This window comes from Mobula hypostoma, chromosome 10 (genome assembly GCF_963921235.1).
Source record: "Mobula hypostoma chromosome 10, sMobHyp1.1, whole genome shotgun sequence".
In the NCBI taxonomy this organism is placed as follows: domain Eukaryota; kingdom Metazoa; phylum Chordata; class Chondrichthyes; order Myliobatiformes; family Myliobatidae; genus Mobula; species Mobula hypostoma.
Window position 1 is genome coordinate 105,999,003 of NC_086106.1, and position 22,639 is coordinate 106,021,641.

A 22,639-nucleotide genomic window follows, 5' to 3' on the forward strand; every position below is an offset into this window, starting at 1 on the left:
AGTCACTACTTTAAATTGGGTGGTGGGAAATTAATGGGCACGTGGAAGAGGGTGAATTACAGGGAAATGGGAGGGGGCATTAGATTGATGTGAATTTACTGAGAGCTGGCATGGAATCAGTGGGATTAATGGCATGTTTACACATTTTAATGGAATATGGTGAGGTGAACACCTTTGTGGTATTTTTGCAAAAAAAAAACTAGCGTTTTTATAGTGTATAGATAATTGTGTACTCTTAACAGGGTTAACTTTTAAATCAGAGTAATAGTCCCAAGTGAGGCTGAGTTTCCACACTCCATTCTGGTCAACATGTCATCAAGGCATTCCACAGCAATGTGGCTTACAAGCTTAATCTTTGATTCTCCAAATATTTTGCACTTCATTTCCAAGAACACCGTATCTGGTATGTGCAGAGAGCTTTGATGTCAGGCACTCTCTTCTTTCAAAGTCTCAAAGTACTTTCATTATCAAAGTATGTACACAACCCTGAGATTCCTACTCCCGCACGCAGCCATGAAGCAAAGAAACACCATAAACCTGTTAAAAGAACACACATGCCCAAAGTGTGAAAAAAGAGCAAATCGCACAAGGGGCAAGAAGTGAACAAATAACTCACTGAATATTAAATATCAAACCATGAAATGGACCGGGAGCCACAGCCACCAAGTCACTTCAGTTTAGCACTGCGCGGTGACTGTAGGTTGCAGCCACAGAAGCAGTTTCGGGCCAGTTGCAGAGTCCCCCACTAACGAGTCCACAGCCACAAACTGTTCACTGAGGTCTTAAGACATCAAACTGCAGAGTCCACTCCACCCAAAAAAAAGTCCCGCAGCCACGATCAAACCATGATCAAATCATGCAGTGGGGGGGGGGGGGGGTCCAAGAATCCTGCACCTTCCTCTGACGGCATTAAGAGGGACACCAAATGGAGGCAGACGGAACTGAACACCCACATGCCTTCTGCTCTTGTCCTTATCAAGTTCTGATGCATTGATCGTCGAGGAGTAGTGAAGCCAACTATAGGCTCACATTCCGCCATTAGGAAACAATACTCTGCTGCAAACCTCGCCAAAACCCCCAGTAGATACCAAAAGTGTCAGATTGCGTGGTTGGCTCAAAAATACATCATCAAACTGGAAATTACAGGCTGTACTTGATTGCAGTTCAGAAGAAGGAACATATTTAAAAGTAGTAGCTTTGTGAGCTGTCTGCAGCCATCTTGTTTCTTTGCTAAAAATGTCCTGAATTTTGGCTTATCTAAGTGTTATCCAGGCACCTATGCTGATAATGTATCTACAATGAAGTTGGGAGGTGGCAAGATCAGAATTATTGAAGGCCAGAGAATATTGGAATCTTTGAATTTTTATGTTCTTTCTCAAAATAGAATTTTGATTTTTCTAATTAAGTCAAAAGACGAGTGTTTATAAAATGGAAAAAAAAATAATTATGGTGTTGTGAAATATCTGTGTCTCCTGGGTCAATCTGAAGTGAATCTTGAACATAGAATTAAAATTTCCTTTTCTCTTGCTTGTCCCAATAAATGATGGGCTGAATAACACAAGCCTGTAACGCTCAAATTCTACCTTGAGTATTTTGGCAGAGAGCAGACATTCCATGACAAATGGGAGATGTGTGGAACAGTAACTACCCCTTCAGCTGCTTGAGTCTTTTGGCTTACAAGTTCAGAAATTGCCCTGTGCATACCAAATAGCTAATTTCGAAGTTTCCCACAGAATTTCCAACAAAGCCTCTTTCTTGAACTATTTTCAAAGTGAAGTTTTCACAGTAGGTTTTATATAAAGATTATAATTTTTATGGTTAAGTTCTTGTTATTTGAAGAAAACAAAACACTTGGATTCGTTTTCCTGTCCACTTTTTTCTTTTGGGTGGTCAGGCTTTTTGTTAATGCATTTCATAGCTAAACTATTTACCTGATTAGTTGGTCCCATTGATGTGGCTTTTGTTTATTCATGTTTGAAGAAATGCTCTTCAAATCTCAACATTTTCTTGATGATGTATCCACCCAGAGGAAGGGTCATATGTCCAGGCCTGAGGTGGTCCTGAAGTTTTTTTTGTGTGTTTCTGGTCATGGTTCTTGCATGCTCTTTGAGTTGCTTCCATACTGTTTACTTCCCTGTAGTGTAGAAGTTACAATTTTTCAAACCCTTGTGTAGCAGGGCTGTGAAGAAAAATTATAGTTGACTTCATGCAACCCTGAATGAAGCATTTTCCTTTACAGTATCATAGTGCTGTGCAGATCACAAATTTATGCCTCCAGATGACTTTCTAAACCAACCTCTGGGCTTATAAGACATAGGAACAGAATATGGCCATTCAGCCCATCGAGTCTGCTCCACCATTCAGTTATGGCTGATTTCTTCTCATAATGAGATGACCACAACTGCCTTTTCCTTGTTCTGCCAGCTCTTTCTTTGTTCATTCTTTGTTCTTGCCACACTTAATAAAATTGCTTAGCAATATTTTATGCCTCATTCTTCATTTGCATTGAAATATGTAATAGGCTTAGCTTATCTGGAAGTCAACTGCATATTATTTAGTTGAGTGTACATCCAGAACATTATAATTTTATAAGCAATTATGTGTAAACATTGAAGTGCTTTAATGACTTGGACACTTTTCCCAGTGCTTTCACATTGACAGGTTGTGTAGGAACAGAGATGCATCCTAAAACATAATCGACAGTGCTATAATTTAGCTTTTATTTTTCTTTAAAGCATAAGCATTGGTGAAAAACATATCTTGTATATGCTGTTTCCTGGTTAAACAATGAATCTAAAGTTGATCAATGTATGTATGATGTGTAAATTTCAATGATGACAGGTCAACAGGAAAATTTTTGGGTGTGCCCATACCAGCACTTGAAAACCAGTTAGACAAGTGGAATGTTTAATAAAGTCTAAATTGGCCAATAATGACTTCATGCAGTAGATATCCCCAGGCCTGGGTTTGGGCAATGCAATGCACTGTTTCTAATTCACCACCTTGGTTTAGTGCAACGTTTCTCACCTGGGTAGGTGGTGTATCCTAGGAAGATGGTCAGGCATAGCAGTGTCACAGATTTAAGAGGCTTTCAAAATAGCTGAGAGTGAATAAGTTGAAATAACTTTAGACTAAGTTCAACAAGAGTTGTAGGTTATATGAAATTCCAGGCAGTCTGGGGTGAAATGGCTAAGATATAGACTTCTGACAATTCACAAATACGAATGTGACCCTCAGGCTTGGCCAGCAAGTGCTCGTCCAGGGGAAGACAGCTTCTGACCCCGTCAAAATGAGAAATCTCGTTTCTGTGGATGCTGCGTGGTGTGTTGCCCAGTTACAAATCCACACCGCAAAATATCAGACAGTACACCATATGCAATTAAATGATTGAACTTTATAAATCTTAATCTGTATATAGAGTTAGTAAAGAAAATAAAAAGAAAAAGGGCCCATTTTAAGGAAAAAGTCCAAAGTGCACATTGGAGCTCACTGATACAGCCATTCATCAACCATCGACCTCCTCCGAGCGTCTCTGACCTTCGGACCCTCACTCCGTCCAGTGGTCTACCAGCTCTCTCCACACGCATCTTCCTTCTTCCTCTCTCGCCGACAAAAGACCATGAAAATCTCTCTTCCAGACCCACAAGAAAGAACAACAACCCTCTCATTGGATAGTCCCACATTCCAAAGCCCCATTATCTCTAGTCATAACCCAAACATTGCTGCTACGGAGAAATTATTACATTAGCAGTGAAACATTACAGAGAGGCCATTACATTAGCAGTGAAACCTTACAGCATGTTAAACAAGATACTCTGAAGACACTGGAAATCTTGAGGAAAACACACACAGTGCTAGAGGAACTCACCCAGTCAGGCCATAATCTATGGAGAGGAGTGAATAAACAGTCGATATTTCGGGCCAAGACTCTTCATCAGGTCTGAAATGTCAACTATCTATTCCCCTACCTAGATGCTGCTTGACTTGCTGCATTCCTCCGGCATTTTGTGTGTGCTTATTTTTGGTAATTGCTTAGGTAGGGTGGGTTAAAATGACAGATTTGAAGATTATTCATTTATATCGATACTTCTGGTATCTCTGCTGTTCAAGCACACAACAGACTAATCCACTAAAATTTTGTTGGAGAAATGACAACTGTGTTCAAGTTAGAGGAGTCACAACTCATAGTGTAGTATATAAAAGAAATCAGTATCCTAATAAACCCTTTCTGAATCAAAGCAATGTATCAGCTGCTCTCTTGTGGTTTCCCCAATTATCATGAACCTGTGTCCCTTGGCTATCAATCCATCTGCCAGTCAAAATGGTTTCACTTTTATTCCATTAAGTTCCTTTCTAAATTTGAAAATGTCTATTAGCTCCACAATTAATCACGTTTGCTCCTTTGAAAATTAATTCCTACTTCTTTGGTCTCTTTGTGTCAGTCTACAAAACGTCTTCACCTTTTACAAGTCAGTTAGATGTGCCACTGTTGTTAAAGTAGGTGTGAGCTTTGTAAATAAGATGCTCGAGATTTCTTAACAGGTTTGATAAGTAAACAAGGACATAAGGGAGCAATCTGGTATGAAGGCAAAATTTGATTTCAGTATGACACCAAGAAAATAATCTGCGTAACATTTTAAATATGACCTTGCTTAATTGGGGGCGAAGGGCGTTTGAGGAAGTGTTGAGGGTACAGAGTTGAAAATTGTACCTACAGTCCTCTTGCAATTTTTTGAGGTTGCATTGTCTTGAAGTACTGCCACTTGCTAATCTATATTTATTAAAGTGTCCATAATGTTCAGTACTCTTGCCGCAATCTCCCAGAAATGCAGATAAGGGTTAGTGATACCATCCAAAAGCCTAACCACAGCTCTCTAAACTCGGACATCCCACCCTGCAAAAACTCATTTCAGGGAGGTAGCACCATCAATTTGCAGGAGACTTCCGGGAGAGGTGGGATGTCTTCAATAGAGTAGCTCCTTAGCAGCTAGCCAGCTAGTTTAAATAACGTTAGCCATGCTAATGAACGAATGACATCTGTTAAACTCACCTCAACATGTCTTTTACAGTCTTAACCCCCCATGGGCAATAGAAAAGTCGCTGTTGCAAACAGTACAGCGAGCAACACTGTCATTATTTTGACCCCTATTAGGCAGGGGTACACTTTATTGTAGTCTGGGGTGACGTACGTTTTATAATTTTTTTTGGAACACTCTGCAATGGCGCTCTCTCGCTCGCTCTCCCTCTCTCACTGGCGCGCTCTCGCTTTCTCGCTCGCTTGCCTTCGCTTTAACGCTCTCTCTTGCTTTTCTCTCACTCTCAAAAAAATTGATTTCTGTGATATTGTATATAATTTGCGGGCATCAGGGAGCCACTATTAATATGCAGGAGACTCCCGGAAGTTCCAGGAGAGGTGGGATCTCTGTCTAAACTTAAACCTCCACTCTACTCTCTGCCTTTAGAGTTATAGTTTCTCAAGATTATCTACTCATGCAGTGAATGATTTTACTCCCGCCTTTGTTTACCTATCGCCTTTCCAGATAAGGAGAATTTGAGAGAAAAGGAGAAGCTAGAAATGGAGCTGTCTGCCCTTCGGGCTACGAACGAGGATCAGAGACGGCACATTGAGATCCGTGATCAGGCTTTGAACAACACCCAAGGCAAAGTGGTCAAGTTGGAAGAGGAGGTAGGACAAGTGCTTCCGCCTGAGTGGAATGTCGTCACTTAAAAATCCTATTGCTATCAAAACGAAATAAATAAACTATTTAAATATATTTTTGCTCATCCATTTTGTTTTTTTTACTAATAGAATTCAATTTGTGTGCCTTTCCCCTTGGATATGATTGTCACTGAGAAAGATCCCTGATTTTAGTTGATTGAAATGGAAAATCTGCTAGTGTATTTGCTCTTTAACAACAACAAGTTATATCTACCAGAAATTGTGCAAATGGTGGCTGAAGACAATGTCTTGGCTTGACAGACACACCAGTGTGACAAAGGCAGCATGATCACTGGGTTTCTTGTGGTTTGCATCTGGTTCCGTAGAATTTCTTTCCCCAGCTAAATTTATGCCTTATGGGTGAGAAAATCAGGAAAAGTGGATTGACCGTGAGACATAGGAGCAGTATCAGGCCATTTGGCCCATCAAGTCTGCTTTCCCATTCCATCATGTTTGAGTTATCATCCTTCTCAACCACATTCCCCATTCCCTTGCCTTCTCTCCATAATCTTTAACACCCTTTCTAATCAAGAATCTATCATCCTCTGCTTCAAATATACCCAATGACTTGGCCTGCTTTGCCATTTGTGGCAATGAATTCTACAGATTCACCACCCTCTGGCTAAAGAAATTCTTCCTCATCTCTGTTCTAAAAGTATGTTTCTTCTATTGTGAGTTATCCCACTGCTTCTAGACTCCACCACTGTAGGAAACGTCGTCTCCACATCCACTCTGTATAAGCCTTTCAATAGGCAATAGGTTTCAATGGTATCCTCCGTCATATGTCTAAACTTCAGCGAGTATAGACCCAGAGCCACCAATTGCTCCTCATACATTAACCCTTACATTCCTGGGATCATTCTCATGAACCTTCTGTGGACCCTCTCCAATTCCAACACATCCTTTCTTAGAGGCAGAATGGCCTTTGGGCAAGAAATTTCAGTGCCAGAAACCCAATTTAAATCGATGCCTTATTGGCGGGAAAATCAGAAGTGGAGTAGACGAATGTCCTTTTGGGTATGAACTGGACAACACAGTGAAGTGACTGATCATTTTTGACAGAAATGAAAATTGGACAATACTCTCACTTTTAAATGCTTGCATTTTACAAAAATTAAACCCTACAATTACATGCAAAGTATGTTTGTTTCACAATCATACACACAGAAAGAACGGTTTGTGATTCCAAAATCATTCACCTGGCACAGACTAGTGGAGCTAGTAAGGCTGCTGGCTCATTCTTAATAATGGACTCTTGCCAACCACAGAATAATAATGGATGTTAACCTTGCCAACCACTGAAATCTAGGCTAAGGGACCTATAATTTCCTGTCTTTTGCTTCCCTCCCTTCTTGAATGGAGTAACATTTGCCATTTTCCTATCCATTCCAGAACCATTCCAGAATCTAGTGATTTTTGAAAATTCACGACTAATGCCTCTGCAATCTCTTCAGCTACCTCTTTCAGAATTCTGGGTTATAGTCCATCTGGTCCAGGTGACTGATCTGCCTCAAACCTACCAGCTTCCCAAGCATCTCCTTATTAATAGCAACTAGGATCACTTCTACCCCCTAACAGTCTCAAATTTCTGGCATGCATTTGGTGTCTTCCACAGTGAAGACTGACACAAAATACTTGTTCAGATCGTCACAAAGAGGAGAAAATCTGCAAACGCTGGAAATTCGAGCAACACACACAAAATGCTGGAGGAACTCAGCAGGCCAGGCAGCATCTTTGGGGTGGCGGGGGAGGGAAGTGCAGTCGACGTTTAGGCCTGAAATGTTGACTGTACTTTTTCCCCATAGATGCTGCCTGGCCTGCTGAGTTCCTCCAGCATTTTGTGTGTGTGTGTTGTTCAGTTTGTCTACCATTTCTTTGTCCCCCATTACTATATCTACAGTGTGATTTTCCAGCAGTTCGGTATCTACTCTTGCCTCTCTTTTGCTCTTTATATATCTGTAAAAACTTTTGGTAAACTTTTTATATTATTGACTAGCTTACCTTCAAATTCCATCTTTTTCATTCCTTAATGTTTTCCAATCCTCTTGCTTTCCACTAATTTTGCTGTATTATAGGCCCTTTCTTATGCTTTTATGCTGTCTTTGATGTCCCTTGTCAGCCACAATTGTCTCATCCTCTCTTCAGAATACTACTTTTGGATGGACTGATCCTATGTCTTCCTAGTTACTTCCAGAAACTCCGGTCATTGCTGCTCTGCCATCATCCCTGCTAGTGTTCCCTTCCAATAATTTTTGACCAGTTCCCCTCTCATACCTTTGTAGTTCCCTTTACTCACCTGTATAGTGGTACATCCAATTTTAGCTTCTCTCTCTCAAACTGCAGAGTGATTTCTAGCAATGCCTTCTTAAACTTAAGCTCCGTAATCAAATATGCCTATTCCCGACATGAATTTGGGGAGAATAAAATGAGATTTGTATATATGAATGAGTTCTTGATGGTTGGCATGGATCCCATGCTATTTGTCTGTAAGATCACCCATCCACTTGCCTTCCCTACTGCTGCTGGTGACGGAACCAAGCAAAGCTGGGGAACAGAAAACTGGGTTCAGAAATTCCTGCTTTTCAATGGCACGAGAAGATGCAGGGGCATGTCAACAAACATGTATCACTCAGTTAGCCACCTTACTGTGCCTTTTCTCAGTATTTGCTCTTTTTAATTAGTTCATACCTCTCTTTGCTTTTGCACTGTTGACATAGTCATCCCATGTATTTTGAGAAAGTGACTAATTAGCGAATCTTCCATGAATTCCTTGTCCCTGTTGCAAAATAGTTTATGGCCAATTTTGCTGCTATCTTCTCTCAGTTCCCAGAGCTTGAAGGAAGTATCGCCCTTCCTGACTGTAATTTAATGCATTTGATTTGGCTCTCACTGCAGATAGTTATTGTCTTATTTGCATCTCTTAACCATAAACTGTTGACATACCAAATAGAGAATGCTGGCTCTGGATAAAATGGAACCCTAAAACAGCATGTAGAATTTCAACTAATGATGAAATCCACGCAAAATATTGAGTGTCTCAGGAATGCATTTACAATGTTACCTGTTCTGAATATTTGCACTGTCATGAAATTTAGACATTGCACATTTTATCAAAAAATTTTCAATGATTGGTAATAGTTGAAAGCATGCAATCATGATGCATTTAGTATTGCTACAATCCCTGTTAAGTTGCTAAATGTGGTAAATATGGTAGCTATATTCTATATACAGTAATATCTAATAATTTGCTGGTTAATTTGGTGATAATTTTCTTCAACAGTGGTTACTGCTGAGAACATTGAAAGTTCCGGCTGATTATTTAGTGTTCATGGTTTTTTTAAATAGCTATCCAAAACACATGCTGCAATATTTATGGAAAGAAATTCACAAGCTCATGGATACTAAGGTCCCATTGAATTTAGCGTGGATATGCATCCATGTGGGAATTGACTTGCAGGGTGCTAGAATCTTTTAATCTTCAGGGGCAGTGGCCTTCTAGCGTAAAACAAGGTGTGGGTGGGGAGGTGCAGTGTTTGAAGACATTAGACTGAAGGTTTGCTTAAGAAGTCAGAGGTCACCATTGTTCTCCTTTGCCCACGAGGCTCTCTATAAAGATGTTAACATCTTGAACCCTGTCCTACTTTTTAAATCCTACTGGCAGTATTAAAAGCTAAATCTGGCTCCCAGTTGTACTATGAAAACTGATTTAAATGTGTTAATGAAGTGTATACTGTAGATTCATTCTTTGTAACTAGCCACTAGCGAACACTCATTTCTCTATTTTGCTGGGTTATCCTTTCCTGCCTGGGCAGACGGATGAGGAAGGTATTGGGTTGAGGAGCAAATGCTAGGTTGAACTACATATGAGCAAATTTTAGAGCCTCAATGAAACAGCATACCCTTTATATTTGTGTGTCGGGCCACAGAATGATGATGAGTTTAATTCTCTTTCTGTGCAGCTACTGTGGCAAGTTAATGCCAAACAGAAATCTAGCTTTTAGGAGTGCTGTAGATAATAGAGCCTAGGCAACATCTGGTGCTGCCAAATGTGTGGTTAATGAAAACATTTGCAGTCACAGGGTGAGCGAGTAATTATGCAGAAAACTTAATGCTTTGTGATTATTGACAATGTCTTGTGATTTTCACTAACACTTCTCTCCTTTCTGGTTATAGCTAAAGCGGAAGCAAGTGTATGTTGACAAAGTAGAAAGAATGCAGCAGGCTTTGATCCAACTTCAGGCGGCCTGTGAGAAACGGGAACAACTTGAACATAGACTAAGAACCAGGCTTGAAAGGGAACTGGAATCCCTTCGATTGCAGCAGGTACACTGCAGATTCCTACTGCTTTGTATGTCAGTGCCATTTAAATTCAATTTATGGAATTGCTGTTGAGGTATCAGTGAGGTGAAGATGAATTCTTTCCCTCAGTATGTTAGATATTTGGGGTCCAATCCCTGATGATTAAATGTTACGCTGCACAAGAAATAACTGGGCTTGAACTAATAGATCAAGTGTCCTTTTGCTGTTCTGTCTTTTAAACCATGTCGTGCAATTTGCAGCTGCATTTATCCTTTGTGTCATTGCCTAGGGAGAGGAAATGTCAACTTAGTTTGCCCTGGTTGATCGGAATCAGGTTTGATATCACTGACGTGTTGTGAAATTTGTTTTGTGGCAGAGGAATGGCGCAAAGCATTAAAAAAATGTTATAATTTACAATAAGAAATGTAAAGAAAATAAAAAGTGCAAAAAGAGCAGAATAATGAAGCAGTGCTAATGGACGGTTCAGAAATCTGACAGCAGAGGGGAAGAAGCTGTTGCTAAAACGTTGAGTGTGTCTTCAGGCTTCTGTAGCACCTCCCGGATGGTAGTAGTGAGAAGAGGGCATTCCTGGATGGTGAGGGTCCTTAATGATGGATGCTGCCTTCTTGAAGCACCTCCTTTAGAAGATGCCCCTAATGGTAGTGGTATACTATATAGAGACAGTATTATGGATGTTGGGAAAGATAGACACAAAAGTCTTAGCTTGTGTCCCTGACTTTCCCTTTAAATACATCTGTCACTTTCTTTGATAACGTTCCATATTCTCACTATTCTGAGTAAAGATATTCTCCTTTACATGATTGTTATCGCACAGGATTATGGAAACACAATAGTTGGAAACTGAATTAGTGGGAGTGCAGGGGTTTTGATTCAGCAGTTCAGAGATGTGAGAGTTCAAGTCCCATTGTTGCAGCTGAGAAATTTAAATACTTAAATTTAAATGTCTAGAATTTTTATTTAAAATGCTACGAGCAGTGAAAGTGATTCAGGAAAACAGAAAGCCCATCTAGTTCACTGATGTGTTTTAAAAGAAATCCACCAGTGTGCTATAGCCAGTATGTGACTCTGGATCAGGGTGAGGTCAGATCCAGCTGTTATTAGGCTTCCCTTCCTGGCTTGCTTAATTGTGAGTGATGACTACAGTGGCCTTTAATTCTTGAATGGAATTGTGGTATTAGTCGTGATCTGGGAGGTTACAACCAAATTCACGATACAGTTGGATTAAAAGCTGGGATAATAAAATGGGGGGGGGAGAGGGTGGAAGATGCAAAACAGCCCTTCATAATGAAGGGGAGTTCAGATTCTGCCAGTACGACAGTGAATTAAAAGTATTAATTCATATGAACGTGGATCTGCTCTTGATATTGCTACTGAAAAGGTATGTCTAATTCCAGGAATTGGAGCTACTGATGGGAAATGTAATTGTGAGATGTCATTTAATTTTCTTTTCTTTGGGTCAAACCTAGCGCCAGGGCACCACCCAGACAGCCAGTACCCCCGAGCATAATGCCACAGCTTTAATGGAGCTGCTACGTGAAAAGGAGGAGAGAATTCTGGCTTTGGAGGCCGACATGACCAAGTGGGAACAGAAGTACCTGGAGGAAAGTGTGATGCGCCAGTTTGCATTAGACGCGGCTGCAACAGTAGCTGCCCAAAGGTACGGATTTTGCTGGAGTGGCCTCAAAATCCCTCCTGTGCTCTGAGCTGCATCAGCACTCTCAGGCCCATCCATGTATATGATTATCATCTTGTTTCCTTTTTTTTTAACGAGCATAATTGAAATGCATTAAGATAGTCTGGGAAAACAGATCTATAATTCCTTGAAAGTGGCATCACAGGTAGATAAGGTGGTGTAGTGAGTTGTTGGCTCATTGGCCTTCATAAATCAGAGTATTCAGTGTGGAATGAGCTGCTGGCAGAAGCAGTAGATGTGGGTTCATTTGCAACATTTTAGGTATGGGAGGAGCAGGGATGGATATGGTCCAGGTGCGAGTCGATGGGCCCAGGCAGAATAAAAGCTAGGTGTGGACTCGATGGGCCTGTTTCTGTGCTGTAATGCTCTATGACCCTGACCCTGACAATGAAGCAGGATCGATTCCACCTCCCCCCTCCTCCACCAGCCCAGTTTAGAGTTTGTGACCGCCATTGACAGAAAGGAAGAAGATAAATCCTGGAACAGAAAACTTGAATCTGATCCTTAATCCCCAGAGCTGCTCAGGAGAAACCCTGATGGTCTGAGGGCAGATTATTATTTTCCAATTCCCCAGAAACTTGGTAGACTTCAGTATAGTTGGTGCAATGTGTATTCAAAAGAGTAATTTTATCAGAACTGCAAATACTGCATTTAAAAGGGGATGTACAATAAAGTAAACTTCATTAGAGTTTCACAAGAGATTCTGCACAGTATTTTGTGTATGATTAGTTTGTTGTTAGACAGTCAATACCTGGAAATTCATTTCCAGATGGTAGCACCAAATGTTATTTTGTTCTGTCAGAGTGTATGAGTCTGCCTCTGCAGTTCATTCTGTTGATGTAATTTCACAGGGAATTTGAAGGGAGAGTTCCTAATGTACACCACTGACAGGAGATGCATTTCTAAGTATGAATCTTTGAATGAAATACATACATACCTTTCTCCAATTTCTCTCCCCCCCCCCCCCCAATCTCACTAAGGGCACTAAATCTTGCTTGTGCTGTTGTTTCACATAATCAAAACTCAAGCCCAGTTTGATAATGTTTGCTAAACTCCCCACATGCTGGGGCCCTGCTTCCCATGCTCCCTTTAAACTTATTAGGTTCACTGGAACACTTGTCGTCATACTGGGATAATAACTTTGCTGCTTCTTTTACTATTAGGGATACTACTGTACTGGGTCATTCACCAAATGGTAGCTACGAAACATCCTTAGAAGCCCGGATTCAGAAGGAAGAGGAAGAAATCCTAATGGCTAATCGGCGGTGCCTGGACATGGAAAGCAGGTGGGCAAAATGTCTCCGTATTAGAATGTGTGACTGTTTTGATATAAATGCATAATGAATTGTACACATATTCATTTACCTCTCTGTTTTGATGTTACATATCAGAAATTGTGTTGCATGCAATACTGATAAATTGCCTCTTTTTACTTGGAAAAGACCATAAGACGTAGGAGCAGAATTAGGCCATTCAGCCCATCAAATCTGCTCTGCCATGCCAACATGACTGATCCCAGATCCCACTCAACTGCATTGACAGAAAGGAAGAAGAGAAATCCTGGAATATATTCAAAGATGTACAAAAAATAGAAAGCCTGTGACTTGTTTTTCATTTTTCTGTTTATTCATTTATCATTTATTCATTTCAATGTTTAAGAAAAGTTTGGATGGGTACATGGATAGTAGAGAATTGGAGGGCTATGACTCCGGTGCAGATTGGTGGGAGTAGGCGGTCTAAACGGTTTTGGCATGGAGTACATGGGCCAAGGGGCCTGTTTCTGTGCTCTACTTCTCTGACTCTATCCATTTGTCACTTCTTCCCGGGAAGAGAATCTTTAATACTATTGATCCAGGGAAAGATCAATTGCCCATTAGCTTTCTAGTCATCCTCACAATATTCCCATCTCCTGTAATACATCTAGCCCTTGCCAGATCAATGGTGTTATAGCTTAAAATGTATTCCATCACCCTATTATCCACTTTGATACTGAGTGCTCCACAAGAAGTTGGGGATCTCAATACCCCCACACTCTGTTTCCCATCATCCTATGTGTTGAAATATTTTAAAGGAAGATTACTGAATGGACTATGATACTTTTTTCTTATTTGTGTTTGTGTGTATATTAGGATTAAGACGCTTCATGCTCAAATTATTGAGAAGGACGCTATGATCAAAGTCCTCCAACAGAGATCAAGAAGGGAACAAGTTAAAACGGAACAACCAACTGCATTAAGACCTTCTAAGTCCCTAGTTTCAATTTCTAATGCGACATCTGGGCCTTCGTCCTACCCCACGCTGTTGTCCAGTAACCCAATAATTGAAGAGAAGAAAGAAGACAAGAGCTGGAAGGGCAGTTTAGGTAAATTTGGTTAATTTTTTTTAAAATCCAAAAACTATAAATGAACTTCATAGTGGCTTAATATAGGACTAATATAATATGATTCATTTTACTCTTCACTGTGTTGGAACTGTACTTCAGACCCCCCAGTAGCCACTGGAGCATTTGAAAAACAGAAGAGAAGTGTAAAAGCAACAGGGTGACTTCAGCTTCCCTAATATAGATCCTTAGTGCAAGCTCTTTGAATGTGGAGGAATGCGTTAGGTGAATTCAGAAGCATTTCTTAAATCAATATGTAGATAGTCCTGCAAGAGGAGGAGCCCTACTGTACCTAGTGTTGGGTAATGAGCCTGAGCAGGTGCCCTGACCTTTCAGTGGGAGAACAGTTGGGAAAGAGTGATCACAACTCCTCAAGTTCTAAGATAGTTATAGATAAGGATAAGTATTGACCTTGGAGAAGAGTGTTAAATTGGAACAGGGTAAATTAGATATAGCCAAGGATAAAAGACAGCATTGAGGTAGTTATTGGCCGTACACAATTAATCATGTGTCTGCCATGTAAGTATGTTTCTAAATTTTTAACTGAAATCTGTTTTGAAATGCCACTGGGGCATTGAAAAACAGAAGAAAAGTGTAAAAACAACAGGGTGTCTTCAACTTCCTTAATATAGACTGGGACTTCCATAGTGCAAGATCTTTAAATGTGGAAGAATTTGCTTGGCGCATTCAGGTTTTTCTTAAATCAATATGTAGATAGTCCAGCAAGAAGAGGGGCCATATTGTGCCTGGTGTTGGGTAATGAGAACTGAAATAGAATTGACCAAACACGGGTATACTTGTTGGTTTATTTGGTATACGTACCAGCAGCGCTAAGTGTTGGGAGATTAGTTGTTCATGTTTTTTAGGAAAGCAAGAAGATAGCACTTAACTTTGTTTTTCCTCTCCCATGCTTTCAGGCTTTCTACTAAGCCCAGAGAAGAATGAGTCGCAGTCCTCCTCCTCTTCTCCCGTACTACCATCTACACCAGTTCTGTCAGCGCATTCTAAAACAGGAAGCCGAGATAGCAGCACCCAGACGGAAAAAGGTCCTGAGCACAACAAATTGGGCAGTGTGTCACCGACACAAGGAAAGCTAGGCAGGAGCAGCCCTGCACAAATGGAAACACCAGGTATTGTGTTTCATACTATATACTCTGTAATCTAATTTAGATGAAAATTAATATGTGATTAATAAATGTGCCATGGCCTAATAATATGGAGTGAGCGGAGTTTGGCTTAATTGAACGTTCTTTTGTTAACCTTCAGATTTATTATTATCGTGGAGCATAGTTCAGGAAAAATTCATTGACCTAGATATGAATTTCAGAAAAAAAATTACGATGTGCCTTGTTTGAATGTGGAAATTTTCTGCACTTGAGTTTTCAAGGAGGTAGTTATTCTTCTCGTATGGACACAAACAATAATTTTTGATAAACCGTGTGAATTTGAGGAGAGTGAGGGTTATGTAGACACCTAACATCAGGGTTGACTTTGGACTTTGACTGGTTGACTTGGCCAGTTTAGTTTCCAATAGGAACCACGGAATCTTGAACAGGGGTAATTGCCTAGTGGGGGTCTCCGATGAGGTGGAAATCTTTTCATCTTATTGGCAGTGAGACTGTTTTATGTGATACCTCATCTGCAGACATCTGATGCTGGTCCTAAAATACCAAAAGGAACAGAAATTCCCTGAAACAATCAAAACGTGATGGTTAAAAATGCAGTCTGCCCCTCAACTTATTGTTGACCTCAATCAATAAGCTGATGAGCAATGACGTGGAAACTTTCACTGTGAAGGTGAAATGTAATCTTGTGTGAAATTTTTGGGTTACCTGTTCACACCAAAGGCAAACAACAGATCTCCAGGATGTCCTTCAAGAACTTCTTTTGCAGCTTAAGTAATACCTGAGTGGTTGCATTCCACAGATGACTTTCACATTGTTTCAGATAGGCTGGAAGCTTTGTGTTCTCTAGAGTATCTGTATCAATACCCCTTTTGACCTTTTTTTTTATCCGCGATCAAGTTGTTTTAGTGAACCGGCTGCTGTCAATAAGGAGTTTGTACGTTCTCCCTGTGACCTCGTGGGTTCCTCCCACAGTCCAAAGATGCACCAGTTGAGAGGTTAATTGGTCATTGTAAATTGTCCTGTGATTAGGGTGGGATTAATTTGGAGATCGCTGGGCAGCACGGCTTGAAAAGCTGGAAGGGGCTACTCTGCGCTGTATCTCAAATAAAATAAAATGAAAACTTGCATATAGTTTTCTGTTAAGTTGTTAGGAAGAATCATCAGACCATATGAGACCACTCAGTCCATTATAACCTGCATCATGCTTTTGAAAACAATTATCCCATTTTGTTTTTTTTTAAAACCCGTAGCTCTGCATTATTCATTATTCATCCCTTGAAGTACTTAGTTAAAACTTTATTTTTGTGAAAGCTATGTCTGAACCCTCTCCCCCACTGCTTTAAATGATGTATTTCAGGTCAGAACTACAAAAAGCTGTTTTATTTCCCTGCTGCCTTTGGTAGTTGTCGCTGGGGTTTTGTTAGCCACCTCAAATCTCTTCTCTGGTTCTCAACAATTTTGAAGATTGGCACAATCCCTATTTAATAGATCAAGATCCTTCTGACTTTTGAACACCTCCAGAAAACTTACACTTCTTTTCCTGCCTTGAGAACATTTTCAACTCTTGTGTCATGAAACATGTTTTGAACCTTCTTGATTCTTTTATAACATCCTTTCTGAAGTACAGTATCCAGAATTAGAACACTTAATTCCAATTATGCCCAAACATGTATAAAAATACTTGCTTAAAATTTAGCATACTTCCTTACCTTTTAGACTTCTATGCTTTATGACAAGGTTTTTACCTACTTCAAAATAAGCATTTCCCACTTTGCCTCTTTAAATTTTGTACCTATTTTTATTTTTTCATGAGATTTTCTTTCCTGACAGGCCTGTTATCTACTAAGTTTTCAGATGTCTTTTGCAAGTACCCATAAAAGGTTGACTGCATCATCTTCATTAACTCTCACTGTTGTATCGTCCAAACTTCTGTCATATTTGTTCATTTCTATGCTAGCTTTCATCTGGTTACCCCTTTTACTTGCCCAGCTGACCATTAATTTTATTCCAGATTAATGATTCTGCCAGTTTCCTCACCAGCCACATTAGCTTGCTGGGATTATTCTTGCATTCCTTTATCGAACAAGCGTATTTTCTGCAATTCTGTGGTTTACTGGCAACAGGCTGAGTAAGTTAGAGTTTGTATTTGGTACTTATTTGCAGTTCTCCACTTCACTAACATAGCAGCTGAACTATTTTATGTGCTGCAACTTTGGTAGCATTTCATCCAAAGTATGATGAAAGTATATATTTTGTCCCTACCGCTCCTTATGGATTACTACTCACATGCCTGTTAAAGGTTCTTTCTTAGGGAGCTTGTGGAGTCTACAACCATTTGCAGCCTTTTTTTGATCATATGCACTGGAGCCTCCATTTTCTATTTCTGCGCCCTATTTTCTGCTTTATCTTTATTTTTTTTCCTCTCTCTCTTTTTGTCTTCCAGGGCACTATAGCTTTGGCTGTTCCACTATTTTCCCCTTCAGGGGTGCATATTTTAATTTGTGTCCAAATGCTTCCTTCATACTAAAGTTGCTAAAGCAAATTGTAGTAATGAATCTGTCGTGTTTGTGTACTTCCATCGTGATGGTTCCCTGATCCTAAGCAGTGCATTTGAGAGGAGAGTGCTGCCTTCACCGCGTCAATAGGATCCTGCTGATTCTTGCTCCATCTGCCTCATTCCCCAGAACAAGAGCCAGCAAAAGCTTTTCCCTCACTGGTGATCAAAATTCTCCTAAATACATTTCAGAAACTCTTCCCTAATCATGCCTTATTCCAGATTTATCTGTGTCTCTTCCAGTCCTCTGGTTCATTTCATGTTTCCTTGTGACAAGCTATTTTAATCTCTCTTTCCTGGGCCACGTCAGTTACTGTGGCTTAATTAAAATGTAAATTACAGGTTGCTCCAGCATCCAGTTTCATTTGAAACATCCCCATTATGGTTCAAAGTAAATTTATTATCAATGTATGTATATGTCACTATATACTATCCTGAGATTCATTTTCTTGCAGGTATTCACGGTAGAAAAAAGAAATACAATAGAGTTGTTACACACAAACAAAGACTGATAAACAACATGGTTGCACCATGCTACACTTCCACAGCCAATATGTCAAGTGATGTATTTTCAGCTATATGATTATTAAATAATATTTCTTCAGTAATCAAAGATAATCACTTCATAACTTTTTTATATCTTTAATAGTAAAGACAAAATTTGTACTGCCATAAGACTATATTGTATAATTTGTTGGAAATGGTCCTAAATCTCTGTTCTGAAGTAACTGTCAGAGTACTGTATACATTAAATGCAGAGGTGTATTCAAATATCTTATTTGATGCGAAAGCACATTCTAATAATGAATCTGTTCTTGTTCCTTTAAACAGATAGTGCTCCATTGCTAAGTAACACAATTGAGAGGAGAGTGCCACCTTCGCCTTGTGGACAGGATCTTTCAGATAATGAGATGGTGGAAATCCTGATATGAAATTCCCCTCATTTAGAACTGAGAAAGGAAACACTCAAGAGAATCAGAATTGCATTATCTCTTGGGTCATTTAAGGCCAGGGATATGGAGCGAGTATAAAGTAGATCCTGATCCAACCACAAGTGTGTTTCAAGCAAAAGCACTGCAGGAAGAGATGGAAAACAAATGGATGAAAGGATGTATATGTTTTCTCTTCATATTTTTTTTAAAGAGTATACAAAAAGAGTGAAATTATCCACCTGGCTCTTCATAAACCTGTCTCAGTATAAACTGTTTAGACAAGTACCAGCACTGCCTCACACATAACATTCCAATTTAAGCAAATGCATTTAAATGGAAGTATTATGTACACAAAGAAATAGAATGGCATTTGATAAGTCCTTGGGCAACAGTGTATTCAAAAGCCACTTTTTGACTATCAAAGTGCTTATCAAAGGAGGAAAGAACTTTTTTAAGGAGAAGAAATGGCCACAGGCAACAATGGAGTAAACCTTCGGTCCTTTCAAAGCCAGAGAAAATAACCAGTTTCCTTCTGTTTGTATTTGAAATTGAAAAAACACAATCTAAAGGGAGATATTTTGAATACCCTGGGTTGTGTGTGAAGGAATATGATATCCTTTATCAACAAAGTTAAACCAGTGTTGAGGTCTCTAATGTGATTTTTTTTTGTTTCTGAACAATTCACTAAAATTCTATCCTAGTACTAAATTTAAATAGTTTCTAAGTTGCCCTTTTGATTTTTTTTGTGAAAGTCAAGCCACCAACTGCTATCAATATCTGGTTTTGTGATGAGATGTTTCTTCCAATATTTCATCAAAATGATTATTCCCAATATATGCACCAACATATTGACAGAAGGGTTATTGAATGATGGAAGTTTAGCTACTGAATACAGTTCTGTTTGCACTTGGTATCCTTGTGACTCTTTCCAACACATTGTCACTGGTGAACGTGTAAGAGCATTATTCGGAGGCTGGTTTTGTTGTGCTGTCATGAGAGGTGAACACTCTTACTGAAAAGCTGTACATTCCCTGCCGTGCTTCCATAAGATTAGGCAGCTCACTGTAAGCAGCTACTTTTGGTTTCAACAAACTTTGAAAGATCACCCAAGCTATGTTTCATTCTGGGATACAGCAAACTGATTTAACTATTTAAATAAATGATGGGTTTGAAACAGACATGGACCCATTATAGAACTTCCTCATAACATGATGATGTCCCCCCCCCCGCCACTTTCCCTCACACCCCAGATAAAGACATTCAGTGAGAATGTCATTCTGCTTTTTTCATTTGATATTTAACTCGTGTAGGATAGAAATGTAGAAGTGATACTGCGACCCTATATTTTTGTATCTTGACAAATGAGGTTTAGCATTGAGTATTATTTACAGGGTAACTGTTTTGTAATATCATCCTGGGATGTTGCTAATATTGTCCATCTTAACACATCTTGTAGCTGAAGCTGATTGTATTCATATCTATTTCAGTCTTTTGGTTAAAGCAGAATTCTAAAATGCATCAGACATTTTTTTTAAACCTGCATGTAAATCATGTAGAGTCCACATTGGTCTACCTGGAACTTGGTGTTTATTGACAGAAAACTATTACTCTTCAGCAAAATCAGATTTGAAGAAATGTTATGCACTTAATGCATTTATATTTGAGCATTTCCTCATTATTATAATAGTTCAAAATTTAAGGGAAAGGAATAATAATATAGCTCCAACCTTGTGAGCAGTCTATTATAACGTTATTGATACAGTACAGGAAAATAATTAAACCTGGGTCAGCTCTTGCTGTTACTGTTATCCTAAGTACCACCAGTGACAGGCCTGTATACAGAGTAATAAATTCTAATGACACACAGCTCAGTATTATGGAAGGGTTAAAAATAATTGAACAACTAGATGTTTGGTCATTAAGAGAAATATTTGTAGGTCCAGAAAACAGCTTCACTAAAATGTTGAGAGTGAAAATTCTTCCTCTTTAAATTTATCATCTCTTTCTTGTTCAGTTCGTTCACTGCTCAGCTCCCAATCAGTGACATTTGCAGGTTAGGAGAAGAAATATGTGATCCATGGTCTGTCCTTTTTAACTTGCTCCTGGGTTAACTTGGCTGAATCCCTCTAATGTCTGCCTGAGCACGTGCAGCTGTGGCCCTCTTTCCCATTTAGCACCATTTCTGGTGGGTGGACATATTCATAAGAGGGTAAAAACATACTTTTTATTTATAATTTTTTTTGGTTTTAATGGCCACTTTCTTATTTGGATTCAACATCTTTGAAAATATTTTGACTCATAATCATTTTGTACAAGAAGAGTGTATAACAAATGTAGATCTATAATTTTTGCTGCAGTTGTGACTTTTAGTAGACAAGTCAGTTTTTGGTTGCGTAATAATGTTATTGCCTGAGGTAAAACAGGAATGTTGCTATATAACAGTGAATATCCCTCAAATACTACAGCGATGTATGTGCCCCTTTAAAAGGCCAAAGAACCCAAGGAGGGGGTTACAAAACAGGAATATCTGAGTCCTGGTTCAATGCTGAGCATTGTCCAGACAATGCTAAGGAGATTGCAATTCAAATTCCTCATGCGGTGCACACTCTAGTATGTAAATTAGTCTTACCTTTCTTTTTGTTACTTATTTTAAAGTTCATATAATTTGCTGCACTGAGTAGTCTGATGAGGTGGTGACACTTGGTACAGAAGTTGTGCCCTCTTCTCAGACAGAGCCCATTGAAAGAAAAGGATTCTGTTTAGCAGTGGTGGATTATGATGAGCTCCACCAAGAGTTTAATTGCAAATTCAGAATGTTGCACACAATAATAGTATTGTTTGCCTTCTCTTTTTTAAAAAAAAGATAGCATTCCAAGCTAATAAAACTCAAACTGTGCAAATTAAGTCTAGAAATTGTAGTGAGCAAAGTCAGAAATTAATGGATAAATTGAGTTGATTAGACCTGAAAAATACGTAGCCCAGCTAACCAGAAAAAGTCAATGTATCCACATATTTGAGGCACTCAGCCATTTCAATGGGGCAAAGGTATATAGTGTACATTCTGTATATTTAAATGGCTTTGGCTCGAAAGCCCATAACATTGCACTGTACTGGACATCAATATATAGTAATTTCATTTTTGATTTGTGAATAACCTAATTCTGAAATACTAAGTCATGACAGTCTATAACATTTAAAAAAAAAACTTTTTTTATGTACATTTCAAGATTTGCCTCACTAAGTTGGGGAGGGTTTGGGGGAGTGCAGGAACCATCCAGGCACAGACATTTTAAAACTAGGAACTGGCAATGATGCCTATCTTCCAGGTTTTGATATGCAAGCATCTGAATATTTTCAATGTGCACTTAACAATTAGGAATTAAGTCTCAAATATGTGGTGCCTTTTAATTTTTTTTACTTTGTTGTACATAGTCAAAACTATTGTTAGACTTTTAAAGCCGGCTTTTTGCTCTTAAGTTAAAACCAACAATTTTGTACTTTCTAAGTAATTTGTTTATTGTATATTTAATAGAAATGTTTTCTAAATTGTAATCAAATCAGATGTGTTGTCTTTCTTGCTAATTGTACTATGGCATAATGCTACTCACATAAACAGCAAAAATCAAAAAATGTCAAATTAAATTAATTTTATTTCCATAAGACATAGGAGCAGACTTAGGCTATTTAGTTCAGTGAGTCTGCTCCACCATTCCATCCTGGCTGATTTATTATTCCTCTCAACTCGATTCTCCTGCCTTCTCCCTGTAATGTTTGATGCCCCTACTGTAGGAGTGAAATGGAAAATGAGCTAAGTGGTGAATGCATAGTTAAAACCCAGGAAGTGCCGTATCCTCTGATGGCTGTATGCCTCAATCAGTAACTTAAAGCATAGTTGCAGTGCCACAGTTGTCAGT

General features: G+C 39.2%; 1 protein-coding gene across 3 annotated transcripts in view; it reads left to right on the plus strand.

Annotated features, from left to right (window-relative positions):
- The window catches only part of amot (angiomotin), a 70,920-nt gene extending 48,583 nt beyond the window's left edge, over window positions 1-22,337 (plus strand). For all 3 annotated transcript variants that reach the window (XM_063060991.1, XM_063060992.1, XM_063060993.1), the window contains exons 6-12: window positions 5,541-5,686; window positions 9,893-10,042; window positions 11,506-11,696; window positions 12,896-13,018; window positions 13,862-14,094; window positions 15,030-15,242; window positions 18,625-22,337. In XM_063060991.1, the coding sequence (XP_062917061.1) occupies window positions 5,541-5,686; window positions 9,893-10,042; window positions 11,506-11,696; window positions 12,896-13,018; window positions 13,862-14,094; window positions 15,030-15,242; window positions 18,625-18,725 (1,157 nt within the window). In that variant the 3' untranslated portion in view covers window positions 18,726-22,337. The remainder of the gene's footprint in view (window positions 1-5,540; window positions 5,687-9,892; window positions 10,043-11,505; window positions 11,697-12,895; window positions 13,019-13,861; window positions 14,095-15,029; window positions 15,243-18,624) is intronic.
- The last annotated feature ends 302 nt before the right edge of the window (window positions 22,338-22,639 follow it).